The sequence below is a fragment of the Garra rufa genome, chromosome 7 (genome assembly GCF_049309525.1).
Source record: "Garra rufa chromosome 7, GarRuf1.0, whole genome shotgun sequence".
NCBI classification, from domain to species: Eukaryota; Metazoa; Chordata; class Actinopteri; order Cypriniformes; family Cyprinidae; genus Garra; species Garra rufa.
The window spans coordinates 24973878-24994202 of NC_133367.1; the positions used below are offsets into that span (position 1 = coordinate 24973878).

At 27.9% G+C, this 20325-nt stretch overlaps 1 protein-coding gene across 1 annotated transcript in view; it reads right to left on the bottom strand.

The window, feature by feature from the left end:
* The window catches only part of LOC141338404 (epidermal growth factor receptor substrate 15-like 1), a 46060-nt gene that overhangs the window by 20713 nt on the left and 5022 nt on the right, over nucleotides 1-20325 (bottom strand). Inside the window, exons 8-19 of the mRNA XM_073843941.1 lie at nucleotides 18614-18673; nucleotides 15266-15508; nucleotides 15026-15183; nucleotides 14786-14942; nucleotides 12650-12712; nucleotides 12003-12088; nucleotides 8820-8892; nucleotides 5661-5822; nucleotides 5379-5576; nucleotides 5021-5185; nucleotides 1092-1197; nucleotides 842-892 (exon numbers count right to left, since the gene is read on the bottom strand). Coding sequence (XP_073700042.1) covers nucleotides 842-892; nucleotides 1092-1197; nucleotides 5021-5185; nucleotides 5379-5576; nucleotides 5661-5822; nucleotides 8820-8892; nucleotides 12003-12088; nucleotides 12650-12712; nucleotides 14786-14942; nucleotides 15026-15183; nucleotides 15266-15508; nucleotides 18614-18673 — 1522 coding nt within the window. The remainder of the gene's footprint in view (nucleotides 1-841; nucleotides 893-1091; nucleotides 1198-5020; nucleotides 5186-5378; nucleotides 5577-5660; nucleotides 5823-8819; nucleotides 8893-12002; nucleotides 12089-12649; nucleotides 12713-14785; nucleotides 14943-15025; nucleotides 15184-15265; nucleotides 15509-18613; nucleotides 18674-20325) is intronic.

Sequence of the window (20325 nt, forward strand, 5' to 3'; positions counted from 1 at the left end):
AGTGAAGCTATCTACACTGTATGATGAATAAATCTCTTACCACACACTGCACATGTCACCGGCACGGCTCCAATTTCAGCAGGTGGGATTTACATTGTGAAATCATAGCATCCGGAAAACAAATGCTGTGGTCCAAAGAAGCCATTCGTTGTAGTTCTTGAAAAGGATTTTTTTAAAAACTAAATATCTCCCTTTGGAGTGGACTCTGAGATTTGTAAGATGTCTTTTATGCCCAAATATACACACCACACATTGGCTAAAATTTAAAAAGTGAAAAAGCATAATTAAAACTTTAATTGAATCCAGAAGGGTACAGCGCCATACTGATCAAACCGCGTTATTGCAGGCTTTTACATTAGGTCCTATGAGAAAGTGACTACTCAACAATTTTCGAATATTTGTCGACATTTTTTTATTGACGATGTTGTCAATAATGTCTTCATGATTTACAATTAGCTTATTTAGAAAGATATTGATGAATTCTTCAGTTTTTTGCATATGCGCACATTGCGTTGGATGAACGTTACATTAATAAAAACAGTTTGTGCAGAGCATCATTTACTGCTCTGTAATTTTCGAATATTTGTAGACATTTTTTTATTGGCGATGTTGTCAATAATGTCTTTATGATTTTTAAATGTTTAATATATCATGCAGCCTTGGAAAACGGTCTAACAATGTGTTTAATGGATTTTCGTCTGCTGAATGCGCCAATTCCGGAATCTCGCCAGTTACCTGACACAGGCACAATGCAAACAAGGATTTTTTTTTTTTTTAAATCGAGTACTCAAACTAAATCAAGGAATCGTGACAGCCCTACTTCTAAATTCAAAGATCAAACCTGCAACTGTGGACGTCTGCTTTGAGAATGGGTCATTCTGGAACGGATCGCCTGTGACAAACAAAAATAAAGAGATGTGTTTTGTAGCCATTACAAGGGCTTCAAAAGCTTGGCTCAAAAAATGTGCCACACAAATATCAGTAAACAGAAATTTAAAATTAAACATTATTGTATTTACTGTTGGTTTAACATCCAGACCTATCTCTAAAGAAGGGAGGTGTCGAATTTGAGCAGAAATTACACAATTTACCTTTGAATGGGTCTGTTTTAAACGGGTCTTCAGATTGGAAGGGGTCCGTGTGCATCTCCTGAGGGGCGCTGTTGAACACAGTGGTCTTCACCTTGAAAGGATCTTCCTGTATTGGGTTTAAACATACAATTGTTGACTGTAGATGCTTGCTTTCACACTGAGACACCGAGTATTTTCTTTCTCAAAGACTTTAAAGAAATGTTGTCACGTTCATTTTATAGTTGATTATGATAATAGCTTAACCTGCTAGCTGTCTAAGAAGTAGGCCTGCACTATATTAGTGGTTAGGCTGCAAATGTCTAGCTCAAATGAGAAAAGACTGAAAGCACTAACTATTCAGAGAAAAGAATATCTGGAATAAGAAGCTTGTCTAAATTTCAGGATTTTGTGCCTACAATTTGCAGTTTAAGCCAGCACCTCAGCTGTTCCAAATAACATCAGAAGCTCTGTTAAAAGTGCTGGGTTTCCAAATTGTACCTTTGCATGCAAGGCATAATTCAGGAAGAAAAGCAAGCAAAGTTCTCCCTCAGAAACCAGAGAATGTCAACAGGAATTCAATCGCAATCACATGAGGAGCGAGCTTCATTACTGTTCAGAAATACTCTGGAGTTAACTTAAATTAGACCAAAAAACAGTAAGTGACAAGTAACTGTGTAACTATGAAACTTTATATATTCATAAAAAAAAATTCAGTCAGGCCTGTTTCCATTTAAAATATGTGAGTGTGTGTACTTTATAATAATAATAGTATATTTTTTGTATTATTTTTATTTTAATAATTATATAACAAATGTATTTATTGATTTAATTAATATTATTTTTTTATTAAATAAATAACAGTAATACCAAAAACAATTACATAACAACATATAAAAGTGTGTTTGTTTTATTGCATTGAAAAAAGTAATAACACAAATAAACATGTTGTATATATATATATATATATATATTAGGGCTGTCAATCGATTAAAATTTTTAATCGCGATTAATCGCATGGTTGTCTTGAGTTAACTCGCGATTAATCGCACATTTTTATCTGTTCTAAATGTACCTTAAATTAACACTTTTTAAAGTTTTTAATACTCTAATCAACATTGGCATGGATGCTTTAAGCAAATATGTGCTTATTATCAGTGAAACCATACTTGACTAGACTAACTTGTTTCAAATGTCATAGATGTTTTTCAAATAACTTGTTTATGTCTATTAGACACATGAAAAAAAGAACATAGAAACACCAGGTTCCCATTACTTCTCTTTCTTTGCACTGAGCAATTTACTTACACAAGCCTGTTTACATTATTTGCAGGACAGGGCAGCTCACTTCTTCTGAACATGCAAAATCTACGTTTATTATTACATTTGTTTGCCTCTAGGTGCCCACATACTGTCATTTGATGCAGCCAAGTTCTCAACAAAACTGTTTCCATTGTTTTGATGTAATATTTCTGTTATCAGACAACCAAAGTAATATGAAATAATAACTGAAAAAAAATCCTGAATTATGATCATGATTCAATCACTGAAAAGAATCATTTACCGGCATCTGGACATAAGTCACTATTCCCTGCATTATTATCGTTGTTTTTAACTTCCTGTTTGAATGCCTTCAGGATCCTTTGACTTTTTAGGTGTTTAGCCATTTAAAGTTATGTGATCCCAAAAACCTGCTTCTTTTATGTTTTAATGTATTGTTTTGGTTATAATGTACTGATTGGAGAGCCTGGTCTCATGCAAATGCGCACTAGCACGACTTTCTGTTTCTATTTGGCGTGCTATTAACAAGCTGAAATTAACTTTGGCGTACATGTTTGACGTGCATTTAATACGCCGTTTTCGCGTGCATACTCGTATGTGGCTTTACGCATCAACCCCACAGCAACAATCCTAACGTAGCCCGACTCCGCTTGCATTCATTAAATATGGCAGAAGTGCCGGTGTACGCAAAAGGATAAAATACAGAAGTACCTGCGTACCGGCCCACTTCAAGCACTGGAATGAACATAACATCTGTTTTAACCGAAAGCGCTGCTCCACTGCCGCTCGCTGAACAGAGCAGACGCAGATATGAAGAGAGGGAGGTGCGCGCGCATTCATTGGGAGACCTCACGCACGTTCAGCAAAACCGAAGAGCCTCAGAAACTATATTGGGTTTGTCCAATTATGTGTTTATGTATTGTTGCTAGACACTTTTCGCTAGGTTGGCAGCACTGCATCCATTTCTTTAACTATGGGCTAGGTAGTGGGTCAAACAGAAATGCGCGCTGCGTTAATCGCGCGTTAATAAAATTAGTGCCGTTAAAATGAATTTGCGTTAACGCGCGATTAACGCGTTAATTTTGACAGCCCTAATATATATATATATATATATATATATAATATTAATAGCACTACAAATATTTAATATTTATAATACAAATAATAATAAAATGTCAGTATTACTTATGTAAATACTTCTTAATTACTTTAAAATATACTATTAATATTTCAAGTATACTTTATCATATAACTTTTTTCTTTTTTTTGTGTTAACTTTTAAATATTATTAGCTCTAAAAATATTTCTTATTTATAATACAAAGAATAAAAAGCCAATATTACTTTTAATAATATATTAAAATACTTCTAAATTACTTCTAAATATATTAATAATATTTTAAGTATATTCTAATTAATGTATATATTATATATATATATATATATATATATATATATATATATACATACACTTATATACTATATATACACACACATTATATATATATAATACATTTTAAATGTATTGACTTTTAAATATTAACAGCACTATGAATATTTATTATTTATAATACAATGTCAGTATTACTTAAAATAATATATTAAAAATACTTCCTAATTACTTCCAACTATATTAATAACACTTTAAATATATTTTAATTCATGTATTTATCACAGAATATAACAAAATAAATAAATATATCTAATATTAAAATACACTTTTAAATGTATTACATTTTAAACATTAATAGCACTATGAGTATGTAATATTTACAATACATTGTCATTATTACTTATAATAATATATTAAAATACTTCCAAATATTTCTAAATATATTAATAATACTTCAAGTAGATTTTTATTCACATATTTCTCATAGAATATAACAAAATAAATAAATATATCTAATATTAAAATACACTTTTAAATGTATTACATTTTAAACCTTATTAGCACTACGAATATTTAATATTTATAATACAAATAATAAAATGTCAATATTATTTATAATAACATATTAAAATGCTTCTAAATTACTTCTGAATATATCAATAAGTATATTGTAATTAATGTATATATCATGGAATGTAACAAAATAAATAAATAAATGTATACACATATATATAACATGTCAAATATAGTACTATTTAAAAGTCATATTTTTATATTTGTATTTTATTTAATGAATGTATTCTACATTTAATATAATTACAATAACTATGATATTGTAATACAAATACAAAATTATCTGTTTTAGTATATTATATTAATATAATATTTATAAATGTATTTAAACACATATATTGAAACATTAAATAACATTAAATAAATCCTAAAAAAATATTTTAAATATAAATAATACTAAAAATTACTAATAAGTAATTGTAATTATTAAATATAATCTATTTAAATCGACTTAATCAAATATGTTACAAATCTTTTTAAGTATATTTTATAATTGAGATATTTATTTTAGGCTAACAATAAAAATAAAATACATTTAAACATAGAAATACACATTTATATTTATATATATACACACAGACACACACATTTTATAAATAGATACATAGATATAGTAAATATACAATACAGCATGATCTGATTTTGTTTATTGCCACTCCAAGTACAAATTTGGACAGAAGCATAAAATGCAACCTAAAATGTCTCACCATAGCCCCAAAGCCGCCGTTCTCCTTCTCTGGAAAGCCTTCGCTCATGTCGGCCAGGTTGGTCATGCTGCCTCCGTGGGTTCCGTTCAGGGTGCTGCTGTACTGCTCGATGCTCTTACTGATCTCATGTTGGCTATCCTGGATCTGGGAGAGTTTGCTCCGAGCCTGTAACATACACACACGTCAGTTTGATCCGCTAAATACTTAAACGCATTTTCTTTTTTTCTGTCATTATTAGATAAAGCAGTTTCTGGTGTCTGCCTTTCAATGTCACAAGCAACCATATTTGCATGAAAGCATTTGAAATAAGCACATCTTTAGGTGTTTGTTCCCCCCCTAGTGGTTTAAATAGGCACACCTGGTTGATCTCATCCTGTGTGGCTTTGAGGGACTTTATGATGGTTTCTAGCTGAATCCTGCCAGCTTGTAGACTCTGCTCTAGCTGAGCTTCCTCCTGCTGCAGACGGTTCAGGTCAGCCTTGGCTCGGCCCAGCTCTTCCTCTTGGCTCTGGAGGTCGGACTCCTGCGAGTGGATCTGGGACTGTAGGGACGTGATCTGAGGAGGAATAGATTGGATGTGTTTAATGTTTTAGCGGCACTGAGGATGTTGTAATCTTGTGTTCTCAAGGTTTTCGCTCACCATTTGCGACTCTTCCTGGCACTTCTGCCGTACGTCGTCGAGCATGTCTTCCAGCTTTGCCTTTTGCTGGTCCATTTCCTCCAGCCGGTCCTGAGCATCCTGCTTCTGCGCCTCAAGCTCTTGGAGGGTGGACGCCTCTCGGTCCAGATCGTTCTGCATCTCCTGTCAATCAAACCAAATTGAGTTAATAATAAAGCTAGCGTATCTTGTAATGACTTGTGCATTTAAAAATAATTTATACAAATACTTAAAAAAATGCTCATACTAATTACAAGTTTCACATATTTTGAATTAAGAATAAAATACCAAAAATAAAAATACTTACTGATAACATTAATGCAAACATATTTAACAGAACAACAATACAAGTACAATACTTTTAAATGTGTAATATTAACTTTAAATAGATTTCATAAAATATAATATTTACAATTTAATAATACAAACAACAACAGTAAAATATTAGTTTATATTTATAATATTAATGTACTTTTAAATATTAATAGCATGAGGAATATTTTATATTTATAAAACAAATAAGAATAAAATGTCAATGCCATTTATAATATTTATATTTATTAAAATATTATTTATATTTATATATTTAAATTACATTTAAATATATATTATAAATATATATTACATGTAAAATATTATATTGCTATTTAAATGTCATAAATTTTATATGTGTATTTTTTTATATATATTATTTTTATTGTTTTAATATATATTTATAATATTTTATATTTTTGTATTTTATATTTGTGTTTATATTCATAATATTAATGTATTTACTTTTAAATATTAATAAGATAAGGATTATTTTATACTTAATACAAATAAGAAAAAAATGTCAATACTATATACAATATTTATATTTATTAAACTATAATAATGTTATTTATATTTTATAATTATTTATAATAATATTATTATTATAGAAAAACAAATTTTAATTACTATATCATGTCATAAATTCTACATTTGTATTTTTACTTTATATTTTTAATATATATTATTTATAATATATTTATTTATAATACGTATAATATATTATTAAAATATATTTATATTTTAAATTTTTATTTTATATATATTTATAAATGTATTTTTAATATAGTACTACTTAATACTATACATATTAATAATACTAATAATTAATAAGCATATTTTATAATTATAATACAAAGAATACAATTACCTATATAATTTTATTTATAAATTATATAATACTTGTAAATTTAAATGTAATTATCAATATGTTACTAATCCTTTAAGTATATTTTAGAATAAACATTTATCATAGGCAAATAATAAAAATAAAATACATTTAAACATTAATACATAATTGTTTATAATTAAAATAATATACTAAATGTATTCTATATTTAATAAAATTAATAAAAAAAAAACTATAATTCTACTACAAATAATAACAAAATTATGTTCTAGTATATTATATTAATATATTTATAAATACATTTTTACATAATAATCATGTTTAATATTTTGCATATTAATAACACTAACAATTAATATGTATATTTTATTACTACGTATATTTTATAATTAACATTTATTATAGGTTAATAATAAAAATACAAAATAAAATACATTTTAACAATACATATTTTTATAATTAATTCTATATTTAATATAAATAAAACTATAATTCTACTAGAAATTACAAAATTATGCTTTAGAATATTAAGATATGAATGTATTTTTAAATATTAGTAATACTCAATATTTTACATAATAATAATACTAATAATAATAATAATATTTGTAATATATTTAAAATGTATTTACTTAAACGTGCTAATATTCCTTTAAGTATACATTTTAATATATTTTATAATTAACATATTTATCAAAGGCGAATAATCAAAATAAAATAAATTTAAACAATACATACATTTTTATAATTAATATACTAAACATATTTTAGATTTAATACAAATATAATAACTATAATTCTACTATAAATAATAACAAAATTCTGTCTTAGTATGTTATTATATATTTATAAATGTATTTTTAAATATGAGTAATGCTTAATATTTTACATATTAACAACACATAATTAATAAGTATATTTTATAATTATACTACAAAGATTAATACAATTATCTATATACTGTAATTATAAATGATACAATATTTTGAATATATTTAAATGTAATTATCAATATGTTACTAATCCTTTAAGTATATTTTAGAATAAACATTTATCATAGGCAAATAATACAAATAAAATACATTTAAACATTAATACATAATTGTTTATAATTAAAATAATATACTAAATGTATTCTATATTTAATAAAATTAATAAAAAAAAACTAATTCTACTACAAATAATAACAAAATTATGTTCTAGTATATTATATTAATATATTTATAAAAACATTTTTACATAATAATCATGTTTAATATTTTGCATATTTATAAAACTAATAATTAATATGTATATTTTATTACTACATTACAAAGAATAATACAACTATCTCTATAATTGTACTTATAAATTATATATTTATTGTAATATATTTAAATTTATTCACTTAAAATGTGTTAATTCTTTAAGTATATTTTATAATTAACATTTATTATAGGTTAATAATAAAAATACAAAATAAAATACATTTTAACAATACATACATTTTTATAATTAATATACTAAACATATTTTAGATTTAATACAAATATAATAACTATAATCCTACTATAAATAATAACAAAATTCTGTCTTAGTATGTTTTTATATATTAATAAATGTATTTTAAAGAGTAATGCTTAATATTTTACATATTAAAAACACATAATTAATAAGTATATTTTATAATTATAATACAAAGATTAATACAATTATCTATATAACTGTAATTATAAATTACACAATATTTTGAATATATTTAAATGTATTTACTAAAATATGTTAATAATCCTTTAACAATATTTTATAATGTATCATAGGCTAATAATAAAAATGAAATACATGTAAACAAATACATAAATTGTATAATTAATACAATTACAATAATAATTCAAACTATTTGAACAATATTCTTGAAATTCTTAAGTATATCAATAATATTTTATACTTATTAATATAACGTATAATATTAATAATAATAACTGCACTGCCAGGTTTACCTGAACCTCAGTGGTTTTGTGTCTGATGGCTTCCTCCGTTTCTCTAATGTCTTGTTCCAAAGTGTATTTCTCTCTGTTGAAATAATAAAACAAGAGACACAAAGTCCTTTATCAACGGTTGGCAACTAGAAAACATCCCTCAGACCTGCCTCCTCCACACACAAAATCTGTCACACACACAAAACAAAAACTGTGACAGCCAAGAGAAGGTTTTACCTGAGTGTATCCCAGTGTGTGAAAGCAAGAGTGCTGAGGCAGCATGAATAAGCAAGTAAAACAAGAGATTTTGTAAAGAAAACACACACGATAAACGGACACTGTGAAGAGGGGAAGGAGATGAGGTGAGGATCTGCTAGGGAGAGGGAAACTCATCCACCACCAGGAGCTCAAAGGTACCTTTTTCCTTTTTCTTTGAAGGGTGCATGTTAGCATGAGAGTCAGTTCAGGGTCATCTATAAGGCAACTGTTTGAAAAATGACAAATGTGCTAGATTTGGTGGGATGGGCCAACGAGAAAAATGGACAACGAAGACTGGAGAAGGCAAAATCAGGAAATAAATCAAAACCTTCTAAAAAAAAATACAGTGACAGAAACTTTCACAGTGTTTGTTGCAGTGCCTAAGGGAAAAAGGTTAAAAATACTGTTTTCCATCTAGAATTAAGACAACAAGAAGGGATTTACATAGCAACATTTCAATACATGGACAAGCAGTTATTAAAACACTTTGAATGTTTGTTTTCATAAGCTCAGACACTTAAAAAAATCTAAATATTTAAAATATATCTGTTATAGAGTTTTATAACATATTTATCAAAAAATAACACAAATAAACATTTAAAATATAATATATTAATACCGTATCTTTATAATTAATGTAGTTAGTTAAAATTCTAAATTAATATATGTATAGTATAGTTTTATAGCTTTTTTATTATTTTTATCACTTCAATTTTAGGTTTAACTTTTTAGTTTAAACTAACTACAATGTTATAATGGTACACAACTTTTTTTGTAGGTTTTTCATTTTAAAAATTGAATAAAAGTGACAGTACAGATATTTATATTGGCATAATTGTTTTTTAGAACTTGATATTATTAATTAAAATTAAAATTAAATTAAATTAAATAAAACATTAAAAATATACAGCTCTCACCTAGTTGTCAAAGTTAGCTACCATGGTCATTATAGTTACTATAACTAAAATAATAATTAAAAAATATTAAAACTTTTATAAAAAAATAATAATAATAAAATAAAATAAAAGTATTTTATTTCACAAAGTTGCCAAGACAATATTTCTTATTTTTTTATTTAGTTTAACTTAATGTAATAGAGTAATTAAAACCAAAAATTTTAAAAATTAATATAAACTATATAGACATACTAAAAATAAACATATAAAAAACAACATAAATTATATATTAAACGCTATATTAATTTAAACATATAAATACTATATTTATATAAAAACAAACACATACAAAACAAAATAAAATTACTTAATAAATAATTACTTTTTCTTTGTTTTTTTCAGGGTACTTTAATAAATATCAAGTTTCAAAAAGCAATTGTGCCATTATAAATATCTGTACTGTCACTTTTAATAATTTTTTTTTTATTTAAATTTAATTAAAGCTTACTAGCTTTTTTCAGTATTTTTTAGGTTTCTTTATTAAATATATAGTTAAAAAAAAGCAATAAAAAATAAATATTGCTTTGGCAACTAGGTGAAATAAAATATACAATTTTAATGTTTATTTTATTTAATTCTGATCTATTTATTTATTTAAATGTTAAGGGTTCTTTTATAAATATAAAGTAAAAAGGCATTTTGTTTGTCACTTTTAATCAATTCAAAAAAAAAAAAGAAATAAACCTAAACCTAAAAAAAAAAGTTATGCGTGTACCATTGTTTAATTGTAGTTAGTTTAAACTACTTTATATAGTTCATATTCATTTTAATTTCAGTTTTAGTTATTCTATTGCATCAATTTAAACTAAATAAAAAAAAAAAAATATATATATATATATATATATAGGTGAAATAAGCTTAATATATATTTTTGTATTTAATTTATTTTGTTTTTAGTAATTAAAATAACCATAATACACACTCAGTATCATTCAAATTTTTGTATAAGAACAGGATTCTTTGATAAATGTAAAGTAAAAAAATGACCCCAAACCTGAAAAAAAGTTATATTTGTGTGTATCATTATTAAATTATAGTTAGTTTAAACTATAAATTAATATATATATATATTTTTTTTAATTCTATTACATCTAGTTAAACTTAATAAAAAAGAAATACTGAAAAACAAGGTGAAATAAAATATTTTTTAATGTTTTTTAATGAATTTATGGTTTTAGTTTTAATAAATACACAGTAAACACTAAAACAGTATTGTTCAAAGTTTTGTATAAAGCATGATACATTTTCAGTATATTTCAGGATTCTTTAATAAATACGTAAAGTAAAAAAAAAAATTTAATCAACATAATGTGTTCTTGCTGAAGTACCTATTCATTTCTTAAAAAAATACAATAAAATCTTGCTGACCTCAAACTTAAACACATATTATATACAATAGCCGTATAATTTTATGTTTTTTTAATGTTTTGTATTAGTTTTTATTTTTATACTTTCACTGTAATTTTAATTAAAGATTTTAAAATGTTCAAAAAGCTATTTTGTGTGACATTATAAATGGCTTTACTGTTACTTTTAATCAATTTACTAAGTCCTTGCTGAAACAACTATTCATTTCTATAAAAAAACAACACTGTTTTTGACATTTTATTCGTTTCTTAATGTCTTTATAGTTTATATTCAAATAAGAAATATTTCCTTGACAGGGTTTTTAAAAAAAAGTTTTTTTTTTTAGGTTTTTTATATATTTTTTTATAGTTTTAGTTAACTATAATAACCATGTTACACACTCAGTAATGTACACATTTCTTTCATTATTTTTCAGGATTCTTTGATAAATGTAAAGTTCAAAAAGCAATTTTTGTGACATATAAATGCCTGTACTGAGTCTTTGCAGAAATAACTTTTCATTTCTTTAAAAAAAAAAAAAAAAAAAAAAAAGTTGCGTGTGTGTGTGTGTGTGTCATTATTAAATAGCAGAAAAGAAAAAAAAATTTAGATGCCAAATATAGATGCCAGTGTATTGCATTACCTCTGCAGGTGAGCAATCTCTTGGCTTATATCGTCCAGTTCCTTAATTCCGGTGAACTCGCCTGAACCCACAGAGCTGGAGCTGTCCTGCATGAGGGGGTCCAGCACATAAAGTCAGTCCTGCCGCATGTGAACCACACACAAGCACAGCACCACACAAACAGAAGGGTAGAGAACACCAAGGAGCCACCACACGGGAGCAGAGACCAGCTTGTCTTCCACCTCTGACGTTCAAAACATGGGGAAGTCAAGACACGGCACCATTTCACAGCACTGGATCTCTCACAAATGCTTTTCAACTCAACGTCTCGGCTAACAGACCATCGAAAGCATTTGTTCAGGCTTTTTTCCAAACGTTACCTACCCATAACTTGAACATTATTGCCTGATTTTAGCCAGTGATAACCGCATAATACATCAGCAGCATTGAAATGTGGATGGAAAGGAACAGAAGATTGTTTGGTAAGATTTTCTATTTTTTTTTAACAGTTGTGGTTGTGATAAGATGCTAGTGGCTCTCTTGATGTATTGTTTCATTTACTCAAACGTCTAGGGTTTGACATCCTAACTGTACAACAAATAGAAATACAACAAATGATGCTTAAGTTGAAATACATTGGAAGAAAGAGACAGAAAGAGATGGTTTACCCGGCGCATCTCGGTCAGCGCGGCCATGTCAGAGCCCACTGGTGTCATATAACCCGACAGACTCTGAAAAACAACAGGAAGCTCTTCAAAATGAGAGACAATATTGTGTGCTGCTTCATATGACACTATTAAAGCAACTGAAGATCTGGATAGTAAGCCGTAATTTCATTACAATTATTCAGTTTACGTTCTGTCAAAACGTGCAGTTAAAATTTGTTCTCTCAAAAATAAAAATGAAAAATATGAAATTGCATTTTGCACAAGGAATGTGAAACCTATTTTAACCTATTAACGAACTTTATTTTCAAAGCATTTCAGACTGAAATAGGAAAATAAATAAATAGATAAATATTATTAAAATCATAAAGCGTTTATTTAGCATAATACTATTTAAATTATGCAGATTTTTTTTTTTTGATAACATTTTAACAAATATAAGGTATTATTTTTATTTTGGGGATACAATATGACCAGTGTTAGTTTAATATTTAACTACAATTATATATTATATATTAATTTTCTGAACAGTTATTTTAACATTTTTATTTTTAATTTTAGTTTACATTTTAGTAGCTGGTTAGGTTTTATGATTAGATTTTTTTTAGTTAGTCGCCTGTTATTAGAGATAAAATTAAAAAATTTAATTCAAGATTTTTTTAATGGAATGTTTGTATTTATATTTATTATAAATTCAGCTTAATATAAATTAACAAAAACATTTTTTTGTTTTACATTTTTCTAATAAATATCATAATTTTTCATTTTTCATAAGTTTTATAGAATAGTAAATATTATACTAAATATAAAAATAAAAAATATGAATGTGTACGATTAATTTCAGTTTAGTATTTTCTTTTTTTAATATTTTAATATTTAATATTAATAACTTAAGTTTATTTTACTTCAGTTGGTTGCCTGCCAAGACCAAATTTCAATTTCAAGTTTTTTTGATGTAATGTTTGTAGTTATATTAAATTTTATTTCAGCTTTTTTAAATTAACAAAAAATATTAATAATATTAAACATTTTTTTTTCTTTTTTTGCTTTAATTTCAGTTTGGTATTAATAAGTTTTAATATTTTAACTTAAGTTATTGCAGTTAGTTGCCTGCAATATATATACATGTTCAATTTCAGTGTAGTTTTAGTACTTTTTGGAATTTCAACTTGAGCTTTTTTATTTTAGTTAGTTACCTGTCAATGCAAAATGTCTTTTTAAGTTTAAGCTTTTTTATGTTGTATTTATATTTAATTTTTATTTTTATTATTTTATAAAAAGTTTTATGGGATATTAAATATTAATAATAAACATAAACAAAATTGTAATAAAGCTTATTTTATTTCAGCCAGTTGCCTGCCAAGGCATAATTTAAATTGTCATTCAGGTTTATGTTGTTTTTAATCTAATGTTTTTATTTATATTTATTTTTTAATTGATGTATAAAATATTTTTAATGGGTTATTAAATATTAAACTAAATATAAAAAATTAATAATTTTTTTATAAAGAATAAAATTACGTTTTATATTTCATCTTATCTCAGCTTAATTTAAAATGAACAAAAACATTTTTAATTGTTTTATAAAATATAATATATTTTATAGGATATTAAACATTAAACGAAATGTTCACAATACAATACAAATACAAATATTTAACTTATTTTGTTTTGTTTTTCTTTATTTATCTGCATGTTTAATTCATTTTTAGTATTTCAACTTAAGCTTATTTTATTTTGGTTATTTGCCGGTCGAAGAAAAATTTACATTTTTTATTTAAGTTTTTTTTTTTTTATCTAATATTTGTATTTATATTTACTTTTATTTCAGCTTTATTTAAATTACCAAAAACATTTTCAATCATTTTACAAAATATTTTATATGACATTAAATATTAAACAAATTTTATTCGTTTTTTTTTTTTAAGTATGTGTATGCTTAATTAAACTAAAATTAATTTAATTAAAATCATTTTGTAGATAATGCTGGTATTTTATACCACAGCACACTCCTAGACCTCCTCTGGGTTTTTGACTTCCTCTGGGGTTCAAACCTACAACCTCTCAGTCAGATGCAGAAGCTCAAGATGAATTTATTGAATTTAAGTGTGCGGTGATAAACATGCTAACGTGACTTACAGGTCCCGGTGTGCCGCATTCAGACGGTGGGATCATGTCTGGATTCAGAGATTGTGGAGGATCCACGCCTTTGCTGACTTTCTGCTGAATGAGATGCATGGCTAAGGAGAACTGCTCGCGTGTGAGTTTGCCCATTTGCCTGGTGTCCGCCAAAGCCCTGACAAAGACAACAGAGGAAGTGATGACTGCGCCAATCACAACAGGAACAGTAAAGAAAAACAAAAGTGCAGGCAAAAGTACCAAATATGTGCCAGGAGATTCTGGTGAAGGCCGGAGTGCATGAAGATTTCTTTAACTTCTTGGCCGCTGACGAAGCCGTCAAGATCAGTGTCTGTTTTGAGGAAGATGTCGTCATAGCGCCCTCTGTCTGTGACCGGTACCACCCAGTTTACCGAATGCTGGAAATAGAGTTAAAAACATTAGTCCCTCTTTAAATACTATGTACAACCTTAACATGAAGACAGATGAATAAAGCTGTACCTGTGAGGATTTAATAGTGTGTTTTGGAGATAAACTCCCGGCGCTGTTCAGGGAATTCATGCTGCCGTGAGAGGGGGTCGAGCGCAGGCTGTCTTTAGGTGGTGGAGGGCTGCCCGGTAACACAGGCACCATGCTGGACAAGGACCCCGATGACTTCTTCCGTTTGGATGGAGGGATGAGAGATGAGGGTAGGACCGAGGGCACAGGCTCCTTCTCCAGAGCGCGGTACACCAGATGCATAGCCTGGACAAAACAAGACATTTTAAAGGAGAAGTTCACTTCCAGAACAAAAATGTACAGATAATTTACTCACCCCCTTGTCATCCAAGGTGTTCATGTCTTTCTTTCTTCAATCGATAAGAAACTATGTTTTTTGAGGAAAACATTTCAGGATTTCTCTCCACATAGTGGACTTCTATGGTGCCCCCGAGTTTGAACTTCCAAAATGCAGCCTCAAAGGATCCCAGCCGAGGAAGAAAGGTCTTATCTAGCAAAGTGATCAGTCATTTTCTAAACAAATTGACAAATTATATACTTTTTAACCTCAAATGCTCATCTTGTCTAGCTCTGCGTGAATTCTGTGTATTCCTCATGACTAAAAACTCAGATCTCATTTTCTTCTCCGGCTTCAAAGTTGCCCTACATCGCTGCAGAAGTATCGACCCAGTGTTTACAAAGTAAACGTGCAAAGATGATCAAACACTCTTTACAAAAAAGGTAAGACAGCGATTTATTAAATAAATAAAATGTATTTTTTTTTCAAGAAAATGACCGATCGTTAAACTAGATAAGACCCTTATTTCTCAGCTGGGATTATTTAGAGCCCTTTTGAAGCTGCATTTTGGAAGTTCAAACTCGGAGGCACCATAGAAGTCCACTATATGGAGAGAAATCCTAAAATGTTTTCCTCAAAAAAAAAAAAAATTCTTATTGACTGAAGAAAGACAGACATGACTTGGATGACAAAGGGGTAAGTAAAAAAAGTGAGTAAATTATCTGTTAATTTTTGTTCAGGAAGTGAAACACACTTCTAAGATATATATACTGCAGTTCAAAAGTAGTTTTTAAAAAAAAAGTCACTTCAAAAACACAGAAAAAAACTGTAATATTGTGAAATATTATTGCAATTTAAAAGAACTGTTTTCTATCTCAATATACTTTAAAATGTAATTTATTTCTGTGATGCAAAGCTGAATTTTCAGCATCATAAGGCCGCGATCACACCGAACGCGTCTTTTAGTTCTAAAAACGCGAGGCGCACAGCACTGCCTTTTTTTGGTGACTTTTAAAAAAGAGCAGTGTGCTGCGGTTTTTTATATTGCTAGGCAACGACCAAAACAGCTGTCCTGTCAGTCAAATCAAAGGATTATAGCGCGAGCGCTCTAAAATCTTTGGTTTTTGCTGTTAATTAAACTCTCATATTAGCAGAAACCCCCCAAAAAATACAGCTCCGGTTTACCCACGACAGACACCAAAGGTTTCTCCTCCATTTCTTTCAGTCTCCGGACTTTTTAAGCAACGGTAAACTTTCATCACCACAACAGAAGGCCCGCCTCTCCATTCATTCAATTGGACAATGGAAAAAACGTGAATGACGTCGGGTGTTTTTCTGCTCAGAGTTGCTTTTTTTTCAACTTCAGGCGCTCAGAGCGCTTCTGCAAAAACGCGAGGCAGCACGCAGAACGCTCACTGCCAACAGAAAACCATTCAAAAAAGGCGCCTCTCACTGCAAAAACGCGTTCGGTGTGATCGCGGCCTAACTGTAGTCTTCAGTGTCACATGATCCTTCAGAAATCATCCTAACATGCTGATTTATTACTTTTATTATCAATGTTGGAAACAGTCATGTTGCTTAATATTTCTTTTTGGAACCTGTGATACTTTTTTCAGGATTTTTTGATAAATAAAAGTAAAAAAGAACAGCATTTATTTTAAATAGAAATCTTTTCTAACAATATACAGTACCATTCAAAAGTTTGGGGTCAGTAAGACTTGTAATAGTCTTTAAAGAAGTCTCTTATGCTCGTCATCAAGGCTGCATTTATCTGATTAAAAATACAGAAAAAACAGTAATATTGCAAAATGTTTTTACAACATAAAATAATGTTTTTTTATTTTAACATACTTTAAAAAAGAATTTATTCCTGTGATGAAAAGCTGAATTTTTATCAGCTGTTACTCCAGTCTTAAGTGTCACATGATCCTTCAGAAATCATTCTAATATGCTGATTTATTATTAGAATGATCAGTGTTGGATAATATCAACAGTTGTGCTGCCAAATATTTTTTGGAACCTGTGATTTTTTTTCAGGATTCTTTCATGAATAACAAGTTTAAAAAGTACAGTGTTTATTCAAAATATAAATATTTTATAACAATGTAAATTATTTATTAACTTTTAATAAACTTTTAATTATTAACTTAAAACATCCTTGGTGAATAAAAGTATTAATAAAAAAAATAAAAATAAAAATGTACTGACCCCAAACTTTTGAACAGTAGTGTAAGTCTTAACTAATCACTTTTTGTCAATTTAACACATCCTTGCTGAATAAAAGTAAAAAAAAAAAAAAAAATTCAAAAAAGAAAGAATTTTTTTTTACTGGTCCCCAACTTTTAAACTGTAGTGTATATTGTTACAAAATACTTTTTATTTAAAATAAATGTTCTTTTTTACTTTTTTATTAATCAAAGAATCAAAAAAGTATCAAAAGTTTCCAAAAGAAAATATTAAGCAGCACTATTGATTCCAGCATTGATAATAAATCAGCATATTAGACTGATATTTTAAAGTATATTAAAATAGAAAACCACTATTTTAAATTGCAATATTTCACACAAAATTACTGCTTTTTCTGTATTCATCAAATAAATGCAGCCTTGATGAGCAGAAAATACTTTAAAAACCTAAATATGTATGAATTTGTGTATGCGTTAACTAATAAAAATAAAAATACAGAAATTATTAAAAACAAAAAATAGATATACACATTAACACACAAAATAGAATGCAGTATGCAAAAATATACACATTTTTAAAAATATAGATATATAGTTTATATAAATAAATATTAATTTGTGTATACATAATATGGAGCATATATATATTTTTTTCAATTAAAAATTAAACATGAAATAGTATGAATTATTCATAATGACACACATTATAAGTCATAAAGACGCTATAAATTGCAGTTTTTCCGGTTCATTCTTCACGATGGAAGATGTAGAGGATCGTATTGCATTGTGGGATATAGAATGTCGTAGTCACACTGTATGCCACACAAAATATTGCATACTGCACACAATAGTCTAAAACCATGGTATGTAGGAAATAGATTTACTCACCACTGCAAACTCATCTTTGTCCAAGTGTCCGTCTTTGTCTATGTCACTCAAATCCCACACCTGATCGGACAGAATCATTTAATATTTTTATATTCAAATAACTTTGTATAAATGAATATGAATTAATATATTTTATATACATTTATTAAATTATTTAATTCTCATTCAAACTATTATTATGTTTTTGAACTGTAAGATATGTAAAGTTTCTTCTGCTCACCTAGCCTGCATTTATTTGATCCAAACAGAAAAATTGTGAAATATCTTCGCTGTTTAAAATAACTATTTTCTATTTGAACATATTTTAAAATGTAATTTTTTCCTGTTATTTCAAAACTGATTTTTTAGCACCATTACTCCAGTCACATGATCCTTCAGAAATCATTAAATATTCTGATTTGCTGCTCAATTTTTTTATTATGTTGAAAACAGCTGAGTAGAATAAAATAATATATATACACTAGGGTTGGGCGATATCGACCAATTTGGCATCGTACGATGTCTAATGTGAAACATCGCGATGGACGATGGCATCGCCGGCGGGGGCGGGGGTGAGGGATGGTTGTTGTTAAATAATTAATTCATAACGAATTAATTAATAGTAGCCTACCGTTTCCACCAGTGCTTAATTTGAGCCAGATTTTTAAAGATCCGGCATTAACAAGTGCATTAGATCTTGACCGTGCAGACGAGACAGAGCAAGCGCGGGTTAATGTAGATGCATTTGGAGGATGTGTGTTGGTCCTTAACATATTTTCGATCAGTCAGCTTTTTTAAGTTCAAAATCGCTCTCATTGATTGCTTACTGCTTAACCCACTCTCTCCAAACACATTTAATGAGCAGCGGAATGTTTAGAGAGAAAGTGTAATATCAGAAATAATACCAAATCAAGCGAAATATTATTATGTATTGACATTATAAACACTATAAACATAGCTATAAGTTAAGTTACCCTGACTCCAAAACGAATCATTTAAATGTAACGGTATTCAGAACACAACAGGAATGAAACAAAATATAAAAAAGTTAAGAAACCACAACAAAGCGAAACTAAAAATAGCAGGCGTTGGGCTCACGCGACGCACCTCTGTAATTTGGCACAAATCCAAGTGTTTCCATATTCCCAATGTATTTGAATGATAAACTGTTATTTATAATGTATACTAGGCTTTGTATTGTACATTCGTGTTTCAATTGAAAAAAATAGATTCTCGTTTTTTTGTTCCAAGCTCTGTTCGTTATGGTAAAACCATGAAAAAGGCATATTTGGTGTAGTTTATCATCTACTTATCTAATTTAATTAAAATTATTTTGATTTTTTTCTGCTGTCTTTGTATGCCTCATTTATTAATGTAAACGAACTAGTTTGTGTAATTCATTTGGAGTTCACTGTAACTTGTATTGTGATCAATAACAACTTCCTTGTTATTTTTCCTCATAATAATAATAATAATAAAATAAGTAAAGATGCGGAAATTGAAAGCATACATTTCATTTGGCTGTAAAGTGTGATTAAGTGTGTGTTTTTCGTGAGCGGGTTGCTGCTGCTGCGGGGGGGGATTGCAATGCTGGCTCAGCATCGTGGTGTCTATCGGCCATCGGCGATGGACGATGGCATCATCTATAGACCCAACCCTAATATACACTGACTCCAAGCTATTGAATTGTATAGTGCATAATGTTTTGAAAGCTTTTTATTTCAGATAAATGC